Source organism: Macrosteles quadrilineatus, unplaced genomic scaffold (assembly GCF_028750875.1).
Source record: "Macrosteles quadrilineatus isolate MER2022 unplaced genomic scaffold, UCM_ALF_1.0 Scaffold_21__1_contigs__length_2333173, whole genome shotgun sequence".
Lineage (NCBI taxonomy): Eukaryota > Metazoa > Arthropoda > Insecta > Hemiptera > Cicadellidae > Macrosteles > Macrosteles quadrilineatus.
The window spans coordinates 1,360,538-1,379,683 of NW_026542614.1; the positions used below are offsets into that span (position 1 = coordinate 1,360,538).

A 19,146-nucleotide genomic window follows, 5' to 3' on the forward strand; every position below is an offset into this window, starting at 1 on the left:
GAAGAATCACCGGAGACTATTGTTTAGGAAAAGTCAAGTTTAAAAGAAATGAAGGACTTCATTCGCTTTTTTACGCTAAGAAACTCTGTGTTTTTATGTAATAAAGTTACTTTTAAATCCTTATGTTTTATTTATTATTTCCTTCAAACCTAATTAATATTATATTTAAGGCAACGCTAACATTATAGTTAACACTATTGAATTACAATTTAGTGTTAAAATAGGTATTTTCAGATATAAATGTTAAAAACATATTCATAACAAAACCAATTAAGTAAAGACTTGGAAGCAAAAGCAGCAAAATCCACATCTTAAAAGCAAAACTAGCAATGTCCAAACTAAAAGCTTGTGTAACTACTAAAATAATGAGTTCTAAGAACTAATTAATTTTAAATATTCATTTTTAATATATTGGAAGGTAGAGAAAAATTTTCAGCTTTCTATCTTTGGTTTCACCACCTCAAATTGTATTTTGGCTCTCCTGTAAAATTTTCAGGAGTGGAGATTGCGGCTTTTGCTTTTAGCCCCCACAAGTAATGTATAGATAGCTTGGTAAGATGCATGGTTTGCTGCTTTGCAGATGTTGTTTGCTTTGAACTCTTGATTTTATTTTGTTTGCTTACATGTTGTTTTTTATTATTTGATGTTTGATTTGTGCATGTTGAATTGTATATTGTACAGTTTGTTACAAATTCCTCCCTTTGTTTCAATTTTATTTTACGTTGGAAGGAGTTGTTGTAAAGTTAATTTATGTTTCAATAACCAGAAGATTTGTTATTTGTTATGATTTAAATTTAGAAGGCATGAGGAGATGCTCACCAACAATAGATGATGAACATTATCAGAGTTTGGGTTCGAGTAACTTTAAGATCGTTCCTGTAATTTTATCAATGAATAAATTATCTATTATTCAATTATTTGGACTATTTCATGCTATAATAATGGCCAAATAAAATGATTTATGATTTATGTGGAGTAATACCTGTGGTTGACGATATATCAGATTACCTTTCACCTTTGTAGCTGTTTGTCTTCTTATCACTAACGTTATAATCTAACTTTTATAATTTATAAAAATACTTACACTGTTTAGTATATGTAGACGATGACTGAGTAAATTTAGTTTTATCTGTTGGCAATACTAGAAAATGTCGGCTGTTGCAGAATCTGAAACTATAGCAGCTGTTCTTTAATCAGTACAGTTACAGTAGCTTTAGTAGTGGCGTAGTGGCTTTATTAGATTTTTTTTGTACAAGTTCGTGATCGTGATCAGATGGATGGATTTCCTTTACTGCCATATTTGGGGTTAGGTTTCAATTTAGTTCTGCCGTTTAGTAAGAATAAAATATAATCTGTTTTAATTGTTACTTGAGTTTTAAAGAATAAATATGTTATGAAGTGTATTATACAACGATGGATAGTATAAATAACTTTCGTGTAGCGGAAACAAAATTACAGCTAGGCCTTCATGTTAATGTATAACACATTCATTGGTATGGTATGTTTTTATTTAATATTTAGGTTAGAATTAGTTTTGTTAATTAAACATTACTGGAGTTACTTATTTGGAAAAAACTTAGTTTTGGGTAAAAAAATTTTAAGAAAAAAAATCAGACTAATATAATTCATTTGTACACACAACTATTAAAACATAGGTAAACAAGACAAAGAGTAGGATACTGTAGGCCTTCTAATGAGTTATGTGGCATAGGCATAGGTTAAGGTCTTTGAATAGACTGAAAATTTTCATTTCTTCCGTATCGTCCATATTGTAGTGAAAGCAGACACAAAATAACTGAATGGGTTTTGTCTTTATTCAAAAGACTAGCTGTGTACCCGTTCTACGCACGGGGATCTTATAGTATTCAGTTGAAACCTTATATAGGCCTACAGTATAAAGAACAGCAGTTGGTTTGCATATTTTCAGATATGCTGGCCAAACAATTATACCTAACTTCATTTTATGTTGTTTGTTGTTTATACTTTAATACTTTCTTATGAAATGGCGACCATACAATGTAGGTATTTGTTCCGGATCGGTATGACAATCAATAAAAGGTTAAATTACCTGTGTCCGCCGGTCGATCGTAATGTATCCTATTACAGGAGATGCATTTCGGTGAAATTAAATCGCCATCATCAGTCCTAATATAAGGTCTTAAACTTCCCCATTAGGTGCGTCTTGGAGTTTTTGAAACACATTCACGAACTGTACACTTATACACATGACGAATAAAACATAAACACACGGTAGGCCTACTTTTATTTTTACTATGGACATGTAGACGCGCGTCGGTCGTGTGCCGAGTCTCAACTGTAAACGCTCATTTAAAAAATGTAAGTTTCCCAGCCATATACAACACTGAATCAAGGTCTTTTCCCTTATCAAAACTCAAGAACAATTTTATGCACAAAGAATCTCTTTTTTAATTTACGGTTAACTTACCCCACAAATTATTGCACTTGCGATTATTTAATTAAATCCGTTATGGTATGTAAGGAAAAACGTTTTTAATCTTACTTGGTTTGAATTTGCTTTCAAAACGTGATAGGAATTGGTTAAACAACATTCAATGGAAACATACCAGACAGTGACAGCTAGAAGAAATAATCTTGATTTGAACAGCTGTTCATTATTTCATAGATGAATATGTGATAAACATTGGGGGAAAACTGTACAAAAAATTGCACAAAATTGGGTTTTTAAACGTCGGTCATTTTATTTACAAAGTAGTGACGCCATATTTTAATGGCTAAAGACAATCTTGCCAATCCAGTGAATACATTAAAATTATTTGGAACTTGATAGGTATTCTCGTTTTTTAGGAGAAGGCCGCGTAAAATGGCTCTTGGGCAGTGACAGACAGGAAGACAGACAGACAGAAATTTAGATGAGACTTGTTTCGGTTTCTTTAATGAATGAAACGTAAAAATAGTTAACCTAAAAGTTTATGGTTCTGAGCAATGTACAGACAAAACTCTAATTTTATTTATATAGAAAACTATTGGCTGAAAACCACTCGGCAGCAGTGTTGACTGTGTTTCTGTCTAGAGATATAAGATGCAAAAGGTCACAATGACAAGAGAGCTAGGTGATATCATTCGGATAGAGATAGAAATTGCAACCAGGATTCATAGGCAGATCATTTAGGCTATATGGCAATTAAAAACAGAAGGGGACCCAAAACAGAGCCTTGAGGTAGGTACCCCGCAGATGCTGGAGGACCATTCACCATCAGCATATAGGCTACCGATCTTATCTTCGATTTGTTTGATAAGACCTCAAAAGATTTAGAACACTGTTTCTAATTCCATAAAATTCCAACTTGCAGCAAGACAACACAATCAAAGGCTTTGACCTAAGATCAATGAAGGTGGCCCAGGCAAAATCTTTTTTTTCAAAAGCCCTGTGAATGTCCTGAACCATGGCATCAATTGCATCCACGGCTGCACTTTAGTTTACGTCCTACATTTACTCACATACTACAGTTTGGTTTGGTTAAGTTTAGAGCAGTTTCATTTTATAATCAGCTGTTCTGGTTGTTATTGTGTAATTTATAATAGTAAAATGTAGGACGTAAACTAAAGTGCAACCGCATCCACTAACAACTATATTATATTTTAAATGCTATATATTTTTAATGATTTAATACAAATAAACACACAAACTTTCACATTTATAATATTCCTAAGATAAGATAAGATGAATCCTAAGTTACACATATTTTTAAGCTTAAAGGGCTCTTAAGTTATTACTTATCACTTTTAAAATATTGAAGATGCATCAGCTGTTAGATATGTTACCTATCTAAAATTTGTTTACTTTTCAATGAGTTAGGCTAATCTTTTGATTATTTGTATAGCCTACATTAGCCTTTGATAAGGTTATTAGTTTTGATTCTGCCACACAGTTAAATTTAAATACCTACCTAATATATTTTCATTAAAATAAGCAATAAGTACCGGTACGATCAAGATATTCCTGTATATAATCAACAGTAAGTGTGTAGGCTAACTGTTTTTTAGAGTAGATTTAGAGACCCACATTATTCTCATGACTATTGTTGCTCAAGTGTGAAGAACGGGCATAACAACGTGTTAATATAAAAGTTATTTACAGCCTCTAACAGCTTCGAGGTAGCTGTGAATGTAGATTAAGCTACTCATTAGATCCTGACCAAAGTCAGTTGCTTGTCGATGATGCCTTTAATAATTGGTTCTGGCCAAGAGAACTAGATGATCTCAGCAACTCAGCTTTAGTTCCAATCCATTCCAAACAAGACTCATCCATCATTCTTCTTCAACTTAAAATGAGCACAATGTTGTGTTGATGTTTTATTTATCAAATATAGTAACAAACTAGTAAAAATATTCTCAAACTTATCCTTTGTTGTAAGATACTTTTCCAAACCTAAGTATAATATTTTTTTCTTTTTATAAAGATAAAGATTTTAATAAGATAGCCTAGCCTACTGTAGGTTTCATATCGGCATACTTCGGCCCAAAATATACAAAAATCTCCCCTTGGACCTAAAAAGCTGGGGGTCCTAGCTTTAAAAATAAACATGAAACATGTAAAATACTTTATTTTAACTAACAGCTTACTTAGCATGCAGAAGAACAAAGAAGACCTTAGACAGCCCTTATAATACTATTTCAAATGTAGCCTAATTAAACTTAGCGACATTGTCAATATGACAAACATTGTAAATCTTACTCATTAATAAAGCTTAATTTGGAGTTTCATTTATGTAGATTTTAACATAACACTTAGTGCTAAGTTATACCTGCAACAACCTAAGGCACCAACCTTTAATTTAAATGCACAATAGATTTCTTTCTAGATCAACGATCAATACCACTAAAACAAAATTATTGAGTATAAATTGTGGGTAAGACTATTTAGTATGGGGACAACAGTTACCCTTTGAAAAGATTCTTGTACCGGTATGTAAATTGCAGTTTTGTAAAATAAATATCTCATTACAGTAACATCTACGAAAACTGTTGATCAAGATGGCAATGATGAATGGAATGATGGTGAGTTTCATGCCAGAAATGGAACAAATCATCAGCCAGCTAGAGAGAGGAACAATAGTGACAAGGTTTTATCCGAGAAAAAGACCCGAGAAGAAGACATTGATGATTAGAAGAGAAACTAGACAAATTGTATGGGCAAGGACTGCAGCCACTAGAACTATAGAAGGAGCAGGTAAACTTTTGGGACAAATGTTTCTCTAATAGATCAATCAATCAATCAAGAAATTTATTTACACAATAATTGCCAATACATAGGATACAAAAGTGCAAAAACCACAAATGGTTTGTCTGCACTAAAAATATTGTTTCTTATTTACCATGTACAGTTTTTGTCAGTTTGAATCAGTAGCATGCAGTTTTATGAGTTCTTAATTGTCTCTTGAGTAATTAATAAAAAAAAAAAAGACAACAAAGACACAAATATCTGTAAGAATTCAACAGTAACAATAACAAATAAACTATTGAAATAAATAACAATAATATATTACTTTAACTTCAACTAAAAATGTAAATAAATTAAATGCATAATTGTAATAAACTAGTGAACCTGTGCGGCTCAATGCCCCGCAAAATTACATATGCATTAAGAAAACAAATTCGTTGTGTTATATATTGGCTCAACGTCAAAAATAAAATACAGTAATAATAAATCCTTAGAATAGAAGCAGTCCAGCAGTTTTCTAGCTGTTTGTGTATTTTATTTAGTAAGTGTTTAAGTATGTTATAGGGTAGTTATTTTTAAAGATTTATTTAACAAAGGGGGTCATAAAAATGCTGCTTGAAGAAAACACTTTTAAAAATAAACACTAAAAAAACAATATTTTAACTACAAAAGTAACTACGATTTTAGTCTTAAAGTTACCTTCAGGAAGAATACCCTCGTCAAAATTTCCCATAGTGAATATATGTAACTTATTAAAATATAGTTGCCCATGACCGAAATTGGTCTGGGTAAGTATAGTGCTGATCTTTAATTAAAGTGCTTAAGTTACTTGGCTTGGTGCTTTCATAACTGCAAATTCAAAATACACCCACAAGTAAAAAATTATCAAGTTATTGGTTGTTTAACCTATGTTTGTGTAACAACATTATTCACATGAAGAAGATGATTTGTTTGATTTGTCAATCAGCTGTTTTGTTTCAAATGAATGAATAATGTCAAAGATTTTTGATTTTAAATACATATATTATTATAGTATAGTTTTCTAAATCTTGTTAACTTATTCTTAACTAAATTTTACCATTCCCAGCATTAATATAAAGTAGTAAGATCCACTATGAGTAAACTTTAAAGGTATATAATCCTTGATTGAAATGTAGTATACATTAACAGTCATAATACACAGCAATTATTATGTAGTAGACTTTGACTATATGTTAAAGTAAAAAACATATGTTTCTGTAAATAAAAAATTATCTCCTATGTTATCCTTATGGAGAAATACGAAACTTTAAAGGGCTCCAGGGCCTCACCCTCTAATTATTTCCCTAAAAATAAAGTTTCCTGCACAACTTCACGTTACGCTCTTTCCAATGACACCAAAAACATGTCAATCGGTTCAGTGGTTTCGGAGGAGTAATTGTCACAAAAAACCTGCTTGCGTATTAAATAAGTAATATAGATTAAAATTGTAACAAATCATTCCAAACAAGTTCCTTTAAATAATGTTTAAACATGCTATAACTATTTGCAAAAACCATATGATTTGTGAGGTTATTAAAACATTTGGGAACAAAAACTTCAAGTGTTCTACTTCCATACTTATTCCTGTGCTTTGGTACAGAATAATAATTCCTTCTAACATCATATGGGTGATTATTGACTATTTTCAAGCTGTCATCAAATAAATGATCAGTGGATATCAAAAAAATATATAACTTACTAACAGGTAGCAGTCTAACAAAATGAAAAATCTTTATAATAATTGGTAACTGCTTAATGTGCACTGGAACAATACATTTGAGCGCTTGCTCCTGCAGATGCTCAATTTTCCTCAGAGAAGTCTTTGAAGCATTGCCCCATGCTCTCACACCATATCTTAATATTGATTCACACAATGACTGGTAAATCACCAATAGCACATTAAATGGCAGGACACTTTTTAAATAAAAAATTTTGCAAACACATGATCTGATTTTTTTACAAACATAATTAACATGTATATCCCATTTAAAATTACACATATGAGTATTTAGATAAGAGTATTTTTTTGAAATCACCTACTTAAATAGGACTAGTACAAATTTAGCTATTAGGTCAAGTTGAACAGGATGACATGTCTAGCAACCTTCGTTTATAATATATTTATCACTCTATTTTTTCGAAGATGCCCTACATGCTGGTGAAATTATAAAAATATATGAACAAAAAAAAGTGTACTGTTTGTTTAAGTTAACTTTTAGAGCTTTTTTATAAATCTATCAAAGTTTCTACATTGGTTACAGTTGAAATGAGGGAGGTGCACGAGATCCGGGCTGGTAAGATCTACAAAGACTTTGAAAGATGGCCGGAGGAGGCTAAGCGTATTGAGAGTCTTCGCTGTTTCATTGTCTTCTATGGGTCGGAATTCAAGCTTAAGTCTTTGTCCATAGCTGGTAAGTAACTCAATTAAATACTATCTATGGAAATGATTATCCGTTATAAAGATTTAGGCCTAACGCTATAGGCCTATTCTACTGTTCACTTTCGGGCAAATCATCAGGTTGACCATTGATGTACCATTGATGACAACGTCGTCGCAAAAACATTAATGTTTTCGAGGCTAAAACATCGATTAACATTGATTTTTTTCAGTTTATTGTTTGTTCTCTGTGCTGTCTCAGCTAATTAACCTATTAGCATACTATACTAGCATTAATTAAACACACTCCCTTGCGTTGTTTAGTAGGCTGCTAGAGAGGTTCTAGTTTAGCGGTTTCTCTTTTACACTTCCAATACAAAATATCGGTACTAATTTATTATACTGAAGAGCCGGCGTGCTGCCACAGAAATTTATCATAAATAAATTGATTTTAGGTAGCTGTTAATAAAACAAGCATTTCAAAAATGTAGATAGTTATCTCACTCACTCTACACTTGTTTAAGTGTAGTCCAGCGATGTTTTGGATTCAATATTTCATCAGTTTTTCAATTAAATAAATACAAAAATTCAATTTTTTTGTTAAGACCAACATTTAAAATTTCAACAAAACTAATACAATTCATTTATGAAATACCCCCGCCGCAGCAAACCTGCAGACTAAGCGAATTTCCATTAACCTGATTGGATTTACACTAAAATGCCTCCATAAAAATATCACATTTATTTCCTATTTAAATAGAATTAGTTTAACGAGTAGCCTACTTAGGTTTGCTGCAACGGGGAGGGTAAAAGTGTTTTATTTTTGTAAAATGTTAATTGTTTAGTATAAAATGAAAGTATTTCCCAAATTCGATCAAAATTTGTTCATAAACAAGCAAACTACAACAGTTGTATGAATTTGAACGGATGGTGTTTTTGGCCTCTAGGGACCTCAAAACGAAAAAGTAAATCGGTTCCGGGTCCAAGTCTTACCATGAGTACTACGGTAATAGCTTATTCCCTATATGGGAAATTCGCTAAAACATTGAATTTTCAATGCTTGGGCCAAAATATTGATGTACGGCAAAAACTTGATGTTACAAAAATGTCGGTAACCTACCATTGATGTAAAAACATCGAAAATTGATAGAAAAACATCTATGTTTCAAAAACTATCGATGCTCATCCCTACTATGAAGATTGATGTTTGAATTCATATCATCATACTAATATTATAAATGATAAAGTTTGTGTGTTTGTTTGTTTATTTGTTTGTTTGTTTGAAGTTCAATCACGCATTAACTAATGGTCGGATTGCGTTGAAATTTGGTATGATGATAGCTCACATTCCCGATTAACATATAGACATATTCTTACCTCAAAAATCCTTTCGGGCTCCACCCCAGCGGCTCTAGAGTTTCCCATGTTAACCTTATGAGTATTCATATTTTAAAGGAATAAAATAATGTTGCCAGCTGTTTCAACTACACAATTTGTTTCTATGATATTCAATAGCATTAAAAGGTTATACGGTTTACCAACAGGGTGCAGCACCATTAGTTCTTTAAACATTTATGACAACAGTTAATTTGAAGCAAGCAGCAACAAAAAAGCTGTGAGAACTTTCATTTTTCTATTGATTAGGTGCAGTGGTTGAGCATGGCTATGGTAAACGTGATGTATTATAGTATACAGTAGTAAATCATAGTAAACCAAATATTCTTAAAACGTGTCCTCTCCCATTGAAAACGCAAAGCACGAGTATTTAACTACAATAAGCATCAGCTAGTATATACATATAGACAATAGACAATTAATCTTTATTTGCACATTCATTAAGAATAGTAGTAGCGTCAATTTAAAATTTTTTCTAAATATGTGGTTGAGGTGTTGTTTAGTCAAAGATCTGTTGATAGTATTCTTTTAAAGAGTAAAAAGGTCGATTAATGAGCCATTGATGCAAAGCTGGTTTGAGGTCATCTTCTGTCTTGCTTCTTAGATCTGGAGGTAGCCTGTTGTAGATTTTCATTCCTGCGTATGAAGGTTTCTTTTCAAACTGTGCCGTGCGATGATGTGGAAGGTGTTTCTCAGGTTGTGTTGGTGCATTTCGCCACGCCTTGTAAGGTTATTTCTTACTGCAAACAACACAACTTCCTGTATGTAGAGTGCTACAATGGTAAGTACTTTGAGTGACCTGAATGTTTCCCTGCAGCTGTCGAGTCTGTGGAGTCCTGCAGTTATTCTGACTGTCTTTTTTTGTTTTGTGAGAACTCTTTGCATGTTAGTGGCAGAGGTTCCACCCCATGCTACAAGTCCATACCTCATGTGCGACTCAAAAAGTGCAAAGTATGCTACTTTTGTTATGATGTCATCTGTTGCATTTTTTATACGCTTAAGAGCATAGTTGCTTGAACTTAATTTTTTACATATATTGTCCACATGAGGGGTCCAGGTTAAATTCTTGTCGAGTGTGATGCCCAAAAACTTAGCTTCATCTTCCACTTCTACATCTGGAAGTCGTGACACTTCATGAGATTTACGGCCAAAAGCTATTTGAGTTGTTTTAGACATGTTTACTGCGAGATCATTGTTGTAGCAGTATTGGTAGGCCATACTGAGTGGCACATAGGATTTTACTTCTAGATTTTCAGCTAGTGGTTCATTAAACACTAAGGTTGTGTCATCAGCATACATAAGAATAAGGCAGGCGTCTCCTATTTGTTGCGGCAAATCGTTGGTAAAAAGAATAAATAGTACCGGACCCTTAACAGACCCTTGGGGAACTCCTCGATTTATTGGTTGAAAACTTGACCAAAAATAAATAAAAAATAAATAAATAATAAATAAATAATAAATAAATAATAAATAAATAATAAATAATAATAAATAATAATAAATAATAAATAAATAATAAATAAATAAATAGGCTATGTATTTGTGTATAAATGAGTTTTGAGTATATTGCTGTTTAAAGTGGAGCTAAAAGTGACTGAAAGCTGTTTAAACACTTTGTTAATGATCTATTATTTAACTCAGTTATAGTGGCTCACCAGTTTGAATTCAAATGTGAGCTCCAGCTGCCATACTAATCATAATCAAGGCTGTAGGCTTGCCTGCATATCAATCATGTAGGCTTGTGTATGGTAATCCATGGTAGGTCTACTTTAGAAATTTTAAGTTAGGCCTACATTGTTTCAATGCAAAACATTTTATGATCTTTTGCTGCAGTGATATTCTTAAAAACAATTTCATAAGTAAATTAGTAAAGTTTGATAAGTCAATGAAGACCTATTATGTGTGACCATTAAAATAACAAAATAGACCTTATTTAAAATTTAACAAAATAAAATATGGCAGTAAAGGACTAATTAAGTAGAACATTTTTTGGATTTATTGTTCATTACCACCACAAGAATTTCTTTAAAATATTTCTGACATAGTAGTATGGGCTATATGTCTTGCCTTAGTTATAGAATTTAGACCATTAGTTTAAAATGACCAATAAGTAGAAACATCCAAGGCTATTTTGAGAAGTTACAAAATAAATTTTAGTTGAAAAGTGCCAATAGTTCGAACCACGAATAAATGTAAGAGTATATTTTCTCAACAAATGTCAGTGATATGCCTACATGAAAAAGTATGTAGGCATATCACTGACGTTTGTTGAGAAAATATACTTTACCTTTATTTAATTTAAATGATCATGGACGTTAAATAGAATTAGAAACGAGACCAGGGTTTACACTGTCTCTTTACTGAACATATTAAAAGTGCCACAAAGTATAGATAGATAGCTATATTCATTATAAAATATAATAAAATTGACTTCTTCATGAAAAAAAATAAAACTAGAGAGAGATCAAATAAGCCCTGTAATAAACTTTGTTTTCCAATTATTGTTTGTAACTGAGTTAGTATGAAATGAATCACATCACAAAATATGGTTGCTAGATCAAATAAATTGATGTCAAGTGGATGATTTGAATGTCAAACATCACTTAGTATCAAATCACTCTAATATGATGCAAAACACTCTGAATTGCTATTGCATTCAAGTGCTTGATAGTATAATACTTTGGAATACAACCTACTATAAAAAAAGATTCATAAAACAATTATTTTCTAATAAAATAATGTATGGATATAAAAAATTATAATTATGTCACTTTTTATAACTTAAGTTTTAGTTCTTTTAGACCCATACTTTGTTTACATATTAAACTGAACATGAATATACAGGGCTAGTATGAAACAGATTTAGTCAACCTTAGTTAGCTTTCGCACTGACCAGGATCGGCTGGTCTTCGCCAGGATTATGTAGCGTCAGCGGTACAAGAAGTCTAGTAAAATCCTTCAAAATATCTGGAAAAAACACTTAAGCCTACTGTAATCTTTTTTGTTTGAAAAAAATTAACATTTGGACCAAAAATCACCTTAAGCTGCTAGTAAATTTATAATGGGATAGTTTGGGTTCTTACGGTGTGATACTTTGCCCATGGACCATGGACATGAAAAACACAAACATTTAGTGACAAAACAAGAAGTTAATACTGTAACTTCTGTATTTCTGCCATAAAAAGAGTGTGAATACCAAACTTTGTGTTTCTAGGTGCCATAGTTTGATATCTTTTTTGCTTTTATTTAAGGAATGTTACTGAAGCAGGTGTAACGGACACATGTTATGTATGTTGGTAGCATTGTCAGAGAAGGAGTGCGGTTTGTGGTTGCGTGGACTACGTCACCTAGTGCAGGACACCATGAATGCACCGTACCCACTGCAAGTCGAGCGGTGGCTACGCAAGGAGTTTTACACAATGGAAAACAACCGAGAAATGTAAGTAAACATATTCTCTGGTGTCTGTAGATATTTTGATAAGTAGAAAGTTTGTGTCTTGAAAATTGCATCTAATGCTATGATAATAAAAATTACCTTTTGTGTGTATTTGCTGGTGGCAATTTCTCATTTTTTGGAAGGAATTAGCTCCTTACCCTGTTCTTGTTCGGAGTCGATCCTCATAAACCAGTTAGGAGATTTCAATAGTTTGGAAGTAGATTCAGCTGCCCATGATCATAGGGCTTGGTCCTGGCTGAAGAAACATACGGTTTTAGTCAGTAAAGCTGCATAAGACCTTCATTCTTCACTCACCCCTTGCTCATATTCAGCTTAAAATACAAGCCAAAATAATAAATGTATAACCATATAGTATCCAATACTACAAGAACATATAAAATGACTGCGACAGCAAGAATGAACAAGTAATATATATCTTTTACCTTAGTTACCAAGACATTTTAGTCACCTCTTATCTGCTCGCCAGCAATACTTGAATCTGTTAGTGTTGTAGGCCTACTGTTTTTATTTATCAACTGGCTGTGTCTCCGTGTAACTGTTATTGCCTCTGATATATTTATCCAGGAAAATTTTTGCCATTTGTTGGTAATTTCAACCCTTCAAACTCTATGATTTACCATACACGGTGATTTAACGTTGCCTAGTTTTATCACATTATGTGGTTGTTGTTGTGCCTATCGGATCTAGATCAAAAAGTTGGAATTTATTATTTCAACTAAAAGCCTTGACACTTGACATAATCACAAGTTTTGGCATTATGATGAATTGTATGGATTGATAATTAACAGTGTTATATGAATGTAAAATTGTGTACATTTTTCAGAGTTACCCTTAAGGACCTCAAAGGTTTCCTGCCTCGAGTCAATTGTAAAATATCAACAAATAGATTAAGAGAACTGTTTCAAGAAGTAGATGTTCGGAAAAGGAACGAAATAGGATTTGATGATTTCGCCGAGCTTTACCACAAGCTTATGTTTGATGAAAGTGTAAGTACAGGAGTCAATAGTTCTTAGAACGTAGTAGTAAGGTAAATTAATTGTGATATGTTTAACTAAAACTAAGTGTTTAGCAGCTTTGTGGAAGAAGTAATTTCTATACCTTGAAGAGAAATTTAGTCTATGGGACAGTGAAAGATTCAAAGAATCTCAGTTGCCTAACTGCACCCTCTCAGCAAAATTTAAAATTTATTTTGTTACCTTCACTAAACTAAATTTACCTCTTCCTCATGTTAGGCTCTTTTTGATCTGAATAATAAAATCTTGTAACCAAAGAAGACCTAATTCATAATGATGTTTATGTTTCACTACAACTATTGTTCACATGCTAGTTGTGATACCGGCTGTTTAGTACTACAATTAATTAAATTATGATAGAATATTACAATAAACAATCTCTCCCTTAAAAAAATAAGTAATAAACTATTTTATACTCAATTCCACTTTCACCATGCCTTATGGGAGATAGTAGTACTATTATAATTACTGAAAATATTGTTTTTATTCGCATTTGGATCGCATCAACTGTCCTCAGGACCCTCATAAAAACGCTAAAGAACATTTGACTTATTTTAGTAAATTTCTGCTTTCCATAAGTCAACATTTTAACTTAATAAAGTGTTACTTTGGTATTGCTAAACTTACTATAGAAGTAAAAAGGAACGAGAAAAAGTAAAAAAGTCATGAAGTGCTTTGAGGGTATTGAAGCTTATGGCAGCTTTGTCGAGTAATAGATCCTCGAGTTTGAGCTTTTATTGCAACGTAACTAGTAGACTTAGAAAAATACAAGTAACATAATTTTTTTTCAAATTTATTTCTGCGTATGTGTGTTGCTTTCAAGTTTTATATGCGGTTTCAACTCAGCCTTTCAGGGGGTTGAATGATACAAAACCAAATTCGGTTTTGAAAGCAGGTTGAATGATGTGCTGCTAAAACCAGTCCTGGGCGGGGAGAACTCTGAATCGATAGCGGTACAAATTTCACGCACTACTGCGTTTCAGAACAACTTTGATTATACGTACATTTTAATTACTAAAGACCACTTAGATAATGTGTGACTTAACTTTTCATTTCTATCTTTTTAAGAGCTTAAATTCAAGCAATCATCTTAGTTTCTAACTTTTCCGTCCCTGGAATAAAATGCATATTCAAAAACCATAACAGATTTTTTTTTCTATTGATGAAAAATTCTTAAACTTTTAAATATGCTTTATAAGTATATGTTCTAAAATCTATCAAAATTTCATGACTATTTGATCTGTATTTTTTTTTATAAAATGTTAAAGTTACGAAGTTACTTGTTATTAGAAAAGTGTTGAAAAACCTATTTTCAAAACTTTTTTCATTCAACTTGCTGAAAGGCTGAGTCGAAAGTGCATAAAAATTTGAAACCAACACACATAAACGCAGAAATTAATTTGTAAAAACATTATGTAACTTGTATTTTTCTAAGTCTACTGATAACGTTGCAATAAAAGCTCAAACTCGAGTATCTATACTTTTTGACTCGACAGTAGTGTCATTGGGACACCATTTGAAGTCCAGTACAACCCCGCTAATCTGTCTCCTACAGGACCGGGTTGGTCGGAAAGTTTAAAAGGTCAGATTATCCGAAGAGCCTATTAAATGATTAACTGACATTTATTGTTCTGGTGTGATCGCAAAGGACAATGATAATGTTTCCGTTTCAGTCTTTTGACACGATCGGGGAGGATGAAAATAAATAACTTTTCTGATAAATGATATTTTGCCGCATCTTTGGGAGACGGTGATAATCTCCACTCGACCACAGCAAAACTCATGAATTTACCGCGATTACATTGTTACGGTGGTGATGGCCGGATCAAGGAGGAGTCGGACTAGGCTAGGTCCGGATTCTGTGGTTCTACTGTACATTGCTTATCGATGCTCTTTGTATGACGAATGTGGACTGGAGTCTATATTTAGAAATTTCAGCCTTAGTATAATTCACCTAAGAATTATCTTTGGAAACGAAATGTCTGTTAACATGATTGATGTAATCAGATATTCGGAGAGTCGCTGTCGAGGTACAGCAGCAGTGGGGACGGAATGGTCAGTGTGCAGATGTTGACCAGGTTCTTGTCTCAAGAGCAAGGGGACAATGTGGATGAAGTGAAGGTGTCTCGCCACATGAGAGAATATCTGCAAGACGCCCAGAGAGATGTGCAGGAGCCTTACTTCACTACTAGAGAGGTACTGTGCTCGCTATATCATCCATGTAGTGCAAGAAACATAAGTAGATAACTAGTGATAGGTTCAAAATTGTTCTGTCTAATGTTTTGATAGTGTCATTAAAATAACCATATTGTTTCTGATTCATCCAAATGCAGTACCATATGTAGCGTAGTATATCAATTAATATTACAGTATTTGTTTGTTGATTCGATTAATTTTCATGGTGAAAATAATCACCATGCTCAATTGCTCATATGAATGTTTTGATATTTGTCATAGACGATTACTCGTTGACTATAATAGTAATAATAAGCAGTAGATAAGTAATAAGCAGGAGATTACTCGTTGACCGCTGTAACGTTGATGGAAACGTAATGTTGGAATTACATCCTTGGAAAGTGGAAACTAAGGATAGTTATTAATTTATGAAGATTTTGTTTTTAGTCTAAAATGCTATAATATACAGTCTATTTGAAAAAATTGGATATCAAATTTGCCTCGGTTTGGATACGAACAATCGGAAAAAACCCGGTCGGATAACTGAATCTGACCCAAATTTTCTGATATCCCCACATCTCTAGTTAAAAATCAATCTTAATCAGGGAAAAGTATTAAGTCAGTGGATTAGTGAGAGATTAGTGTGCTACCCATGTGTCTAATTGGCTGTGGGAAGGCTTGGTGTAAGAGGCGCACTTAAAAATAAACAGTGACCAGCTTAGGTGGATTCTTTGTTAGATGCACATATATGATCAGGCATTTAACTACTCTGTACTTAGCCTTGCTGGGCGTGTACGGTTAAAATATGATCAATGACTTTTATTAATTTTCATTTTTGATAGGCTAACGTTTGTGAGATGAAACACTCAACAAATTTCTACAACTCCTTGTATTCTGATATAAATTTCAATGACATTTTCAGTTTATGGACTTCTTATTTTCCAAGCAAAATGAAATGTGGGACAACAAGTATGGCGAGGTTCATCAGGATATGACTCGGCCATTGGCTCACTATTGGATCTCTTCCTCCCACAACACGTAAGTGAAAATACCCTTGTTGCGGCAAACCTGCTGAATCAGAATCATCTTTGCTTTACAATAATCGAGTTTACAAATGGTGTCAGATTGCAATGGTGTGAAAATAACAATAGTGTCAGATTGTAATTTAGTGAGTTGTGGGTAAGATTTCCCGACGTGTCCTGGAGCCATGCTTTCAGTGCTGATCCCATCAAGTTCCTGTAATCAAGGGAAATTTCCAGTTTTATTGACTTTATCAAAACTGGTTCTTATAAATGAAATTAATACTTAGACCCATACTAAGCATAAATGACCTTTTCGGCTCAAAGTCTATTTGGACTAGCTACTTTAAAGAACACCCAACATTTGGTGTTTTGGTTAAATTGGCTACGGCAGACTCTAAAAACAGCAGCGGTGCTGAGCTGATATTTCACTATGATGGCTATGGTAGAGGCTACTTCATGTAGGGGAATTATTTAAAAGGAATAAAAGTAGTATCTGTTTACTAACACCATAATAATTATTATTTTTAGTTTCAAAAGTTTTGCAACTCTTTCAGTAAAAATATTTCGACAACACCATTGTTAATGTTATTTTTCAAATGATTGCATGTTACACAAGAAGGAATGATTTCTGAGTGGATCATCCCAGCAAGTAATAAAGTAACACTGGATTTTGGATCTGTAACCACTAACCAACCATGTCTCAATAATTAATTGTTACTTGATCTATTACATTGGCATTTTGCAGTTACCTGACGGGAGACCAGTTCTCCAGTGAGTCGAGTGTGGAAGCTTACGCAAGGTGTCTGAGGATGGGCTGTCGTTGTATAGGTAGGCAACAACTTTTTTCGTTTGGCCCTAAAACGCTAGACATGAGCCTGGCATCATTTTTCACATTACTTCAGGCTAGACCTAGGGGTTGCGGAGTTATCAATTAGGCCTAGATAAAATCCATTGGTAATTTGGTGGATTTGAACCCGGGACCTCAAGGAAAAAATTTCTGTTGCTATGTATATAGATGTACGTAGCAACAGGAATTTTAATTTCAATTTAAACTACAGTTGGCAGCACTCTTGTGTAACTTTTGAATTCAAACTGTAACTGCCAGTCTTCTTTCCTCTCCCTCCTGATGAAGTCCCAAACTGGGACGAAATATTAAGTTTTACCTTTTTGTGTTATGTGTTTTATGTAGGGGTCTGCGGGTCAGACTTTTTTTGTTCGGGTCGGGTCGGGTCGGGCCGATAATTTTGGTCCTCGGGTTTCGGGCCAAAATCGGGCCGGGCCAAAAATTATTAATTACCGGATTTTTTTAATTTTTTTAACTCCTATCTGTGTTTATAAGATTACTTGAAAATAACATATGGAAAAAGATTGTATTTATTTATATTATTTCATGTTCATAACTTATTTACAGCTTAGGAGTTGCCTCAACTGCAAGAAAGAAGAAAATAATTTGTTTTATCAAGCCATTCTTTCCCATTTTCATAACTGTTGAAATATCTAAACAGCTATATTACAACAAGTTTGTAATGGAACTTAATATAAAAGGATCATAAACAAATCAATTAACCTTATCACAAGTTTAGAGCCTGTGGACTGGCTTCAAGACTGCAAGCAAGAAGAAAATAAAAATTCTATGTTTCCACCATGCAATATGAATCATTCATTCCCTGCCTCCTAACCTCCTAAGTACAAAAACCTCACACTTACAATAGCATTATTAGTTACATCATCATAAATAAGGAATTATCTATTATTGGCATTAGTAGGCCTACAGCTTTACATAGGAATTATTTTTTATAGGGCCTAAAATAGTAATAGACTAAGAAACATGACAAGTGGAGAACTCATTGAAGAAAAGATATTGTGTAAACTAATTTACTATAAAACTCTAAAACAGTAAATAACACACATACATTGTTTATGGTATAGTTATAGTAAAGACTATAACTATACCATACTATACTATAGTATAGTAATACTATACTATAGTTATACTATAGTAACTATAACTATACTATAGTTATAGTAAAGACTGTTATGTAAAAATTGCATATCATGTCATACACAGTTATAGATACACAGTTATAGGCACAGTTATAGGTATTGCAAGAGATTAAAATCCTAAAACAACTGATTTTAGCTAATAAATGAAAAGAATTAAAAATCCATAAACTCAAGTCAAACAATATCACAATTATTAGGTACCCGAAAAGGAACTCTTAATATAATTATAGAAAATTATATTAAATCAAGAGAAAAGAAAGTTAAATGCTAATTTGGCAACATAAGCAGACAGCAGAGACATTATAGTGCCCTAATTAGCAACACAACTCAATGTTTTTATACTGTAAGTCAATGTTTTTGAAACTGTAGGGTCTTTTTCTCGGAAGGAAGGGTAGTAGAATGTAAACAAAAAACCATGAATCACTCACAGCCGGGCCCGGGGACACTCAAGGTTACAGACCCTCCCCCTCCCCTCCCCT

General features: G+C 33.0%; 1 protein-coding gene across 1 annotated transcript in view; it reads left to right on the top strand.

The window, feature by feature from the left end:
* Nucleotides 1-5,004: 5,004 nt before the first annotated feature.
* LOC129005459 (1-phosphatidylinositol 4,5-bisphosphate phosphodiesterase gamma-1-like) overlaps nt 5,005-19,146 on the top strand; it is a 51,841-nt gene continuing 37,699 nt past the window's right edge. Inside the window, exons 1-7 of the mRNA XM_054434349.1 lie at nt 5,005-5,212; nt 7,486-7,635; nt 12,297-12,435; nt 13,277-13,439; nt 15,474-15,662; nt 16,564-16,679; nt 17,409-17,491. Coding sequence (XP_054290324.1) covers nt 5,017-5,212; nt 7,486-7,635; nt 12,297-12,435; nt 13,277-13,439; nt 15,474-15,662; nt 16,564-16,679; nt 17,409-17,491 — 1,036 coding nt within the window. The 5' untranslated portion in view covers nt 5,005-5,016. The remainder of the gene's footprint in view (nt 5,213-7,485; nt 7,636-12,296; nt 12,436-13,276; nt 13,440-15,473; nt 15,663-16,563; nt 16,680-17,408; nt 17,492-19,146) is intronic.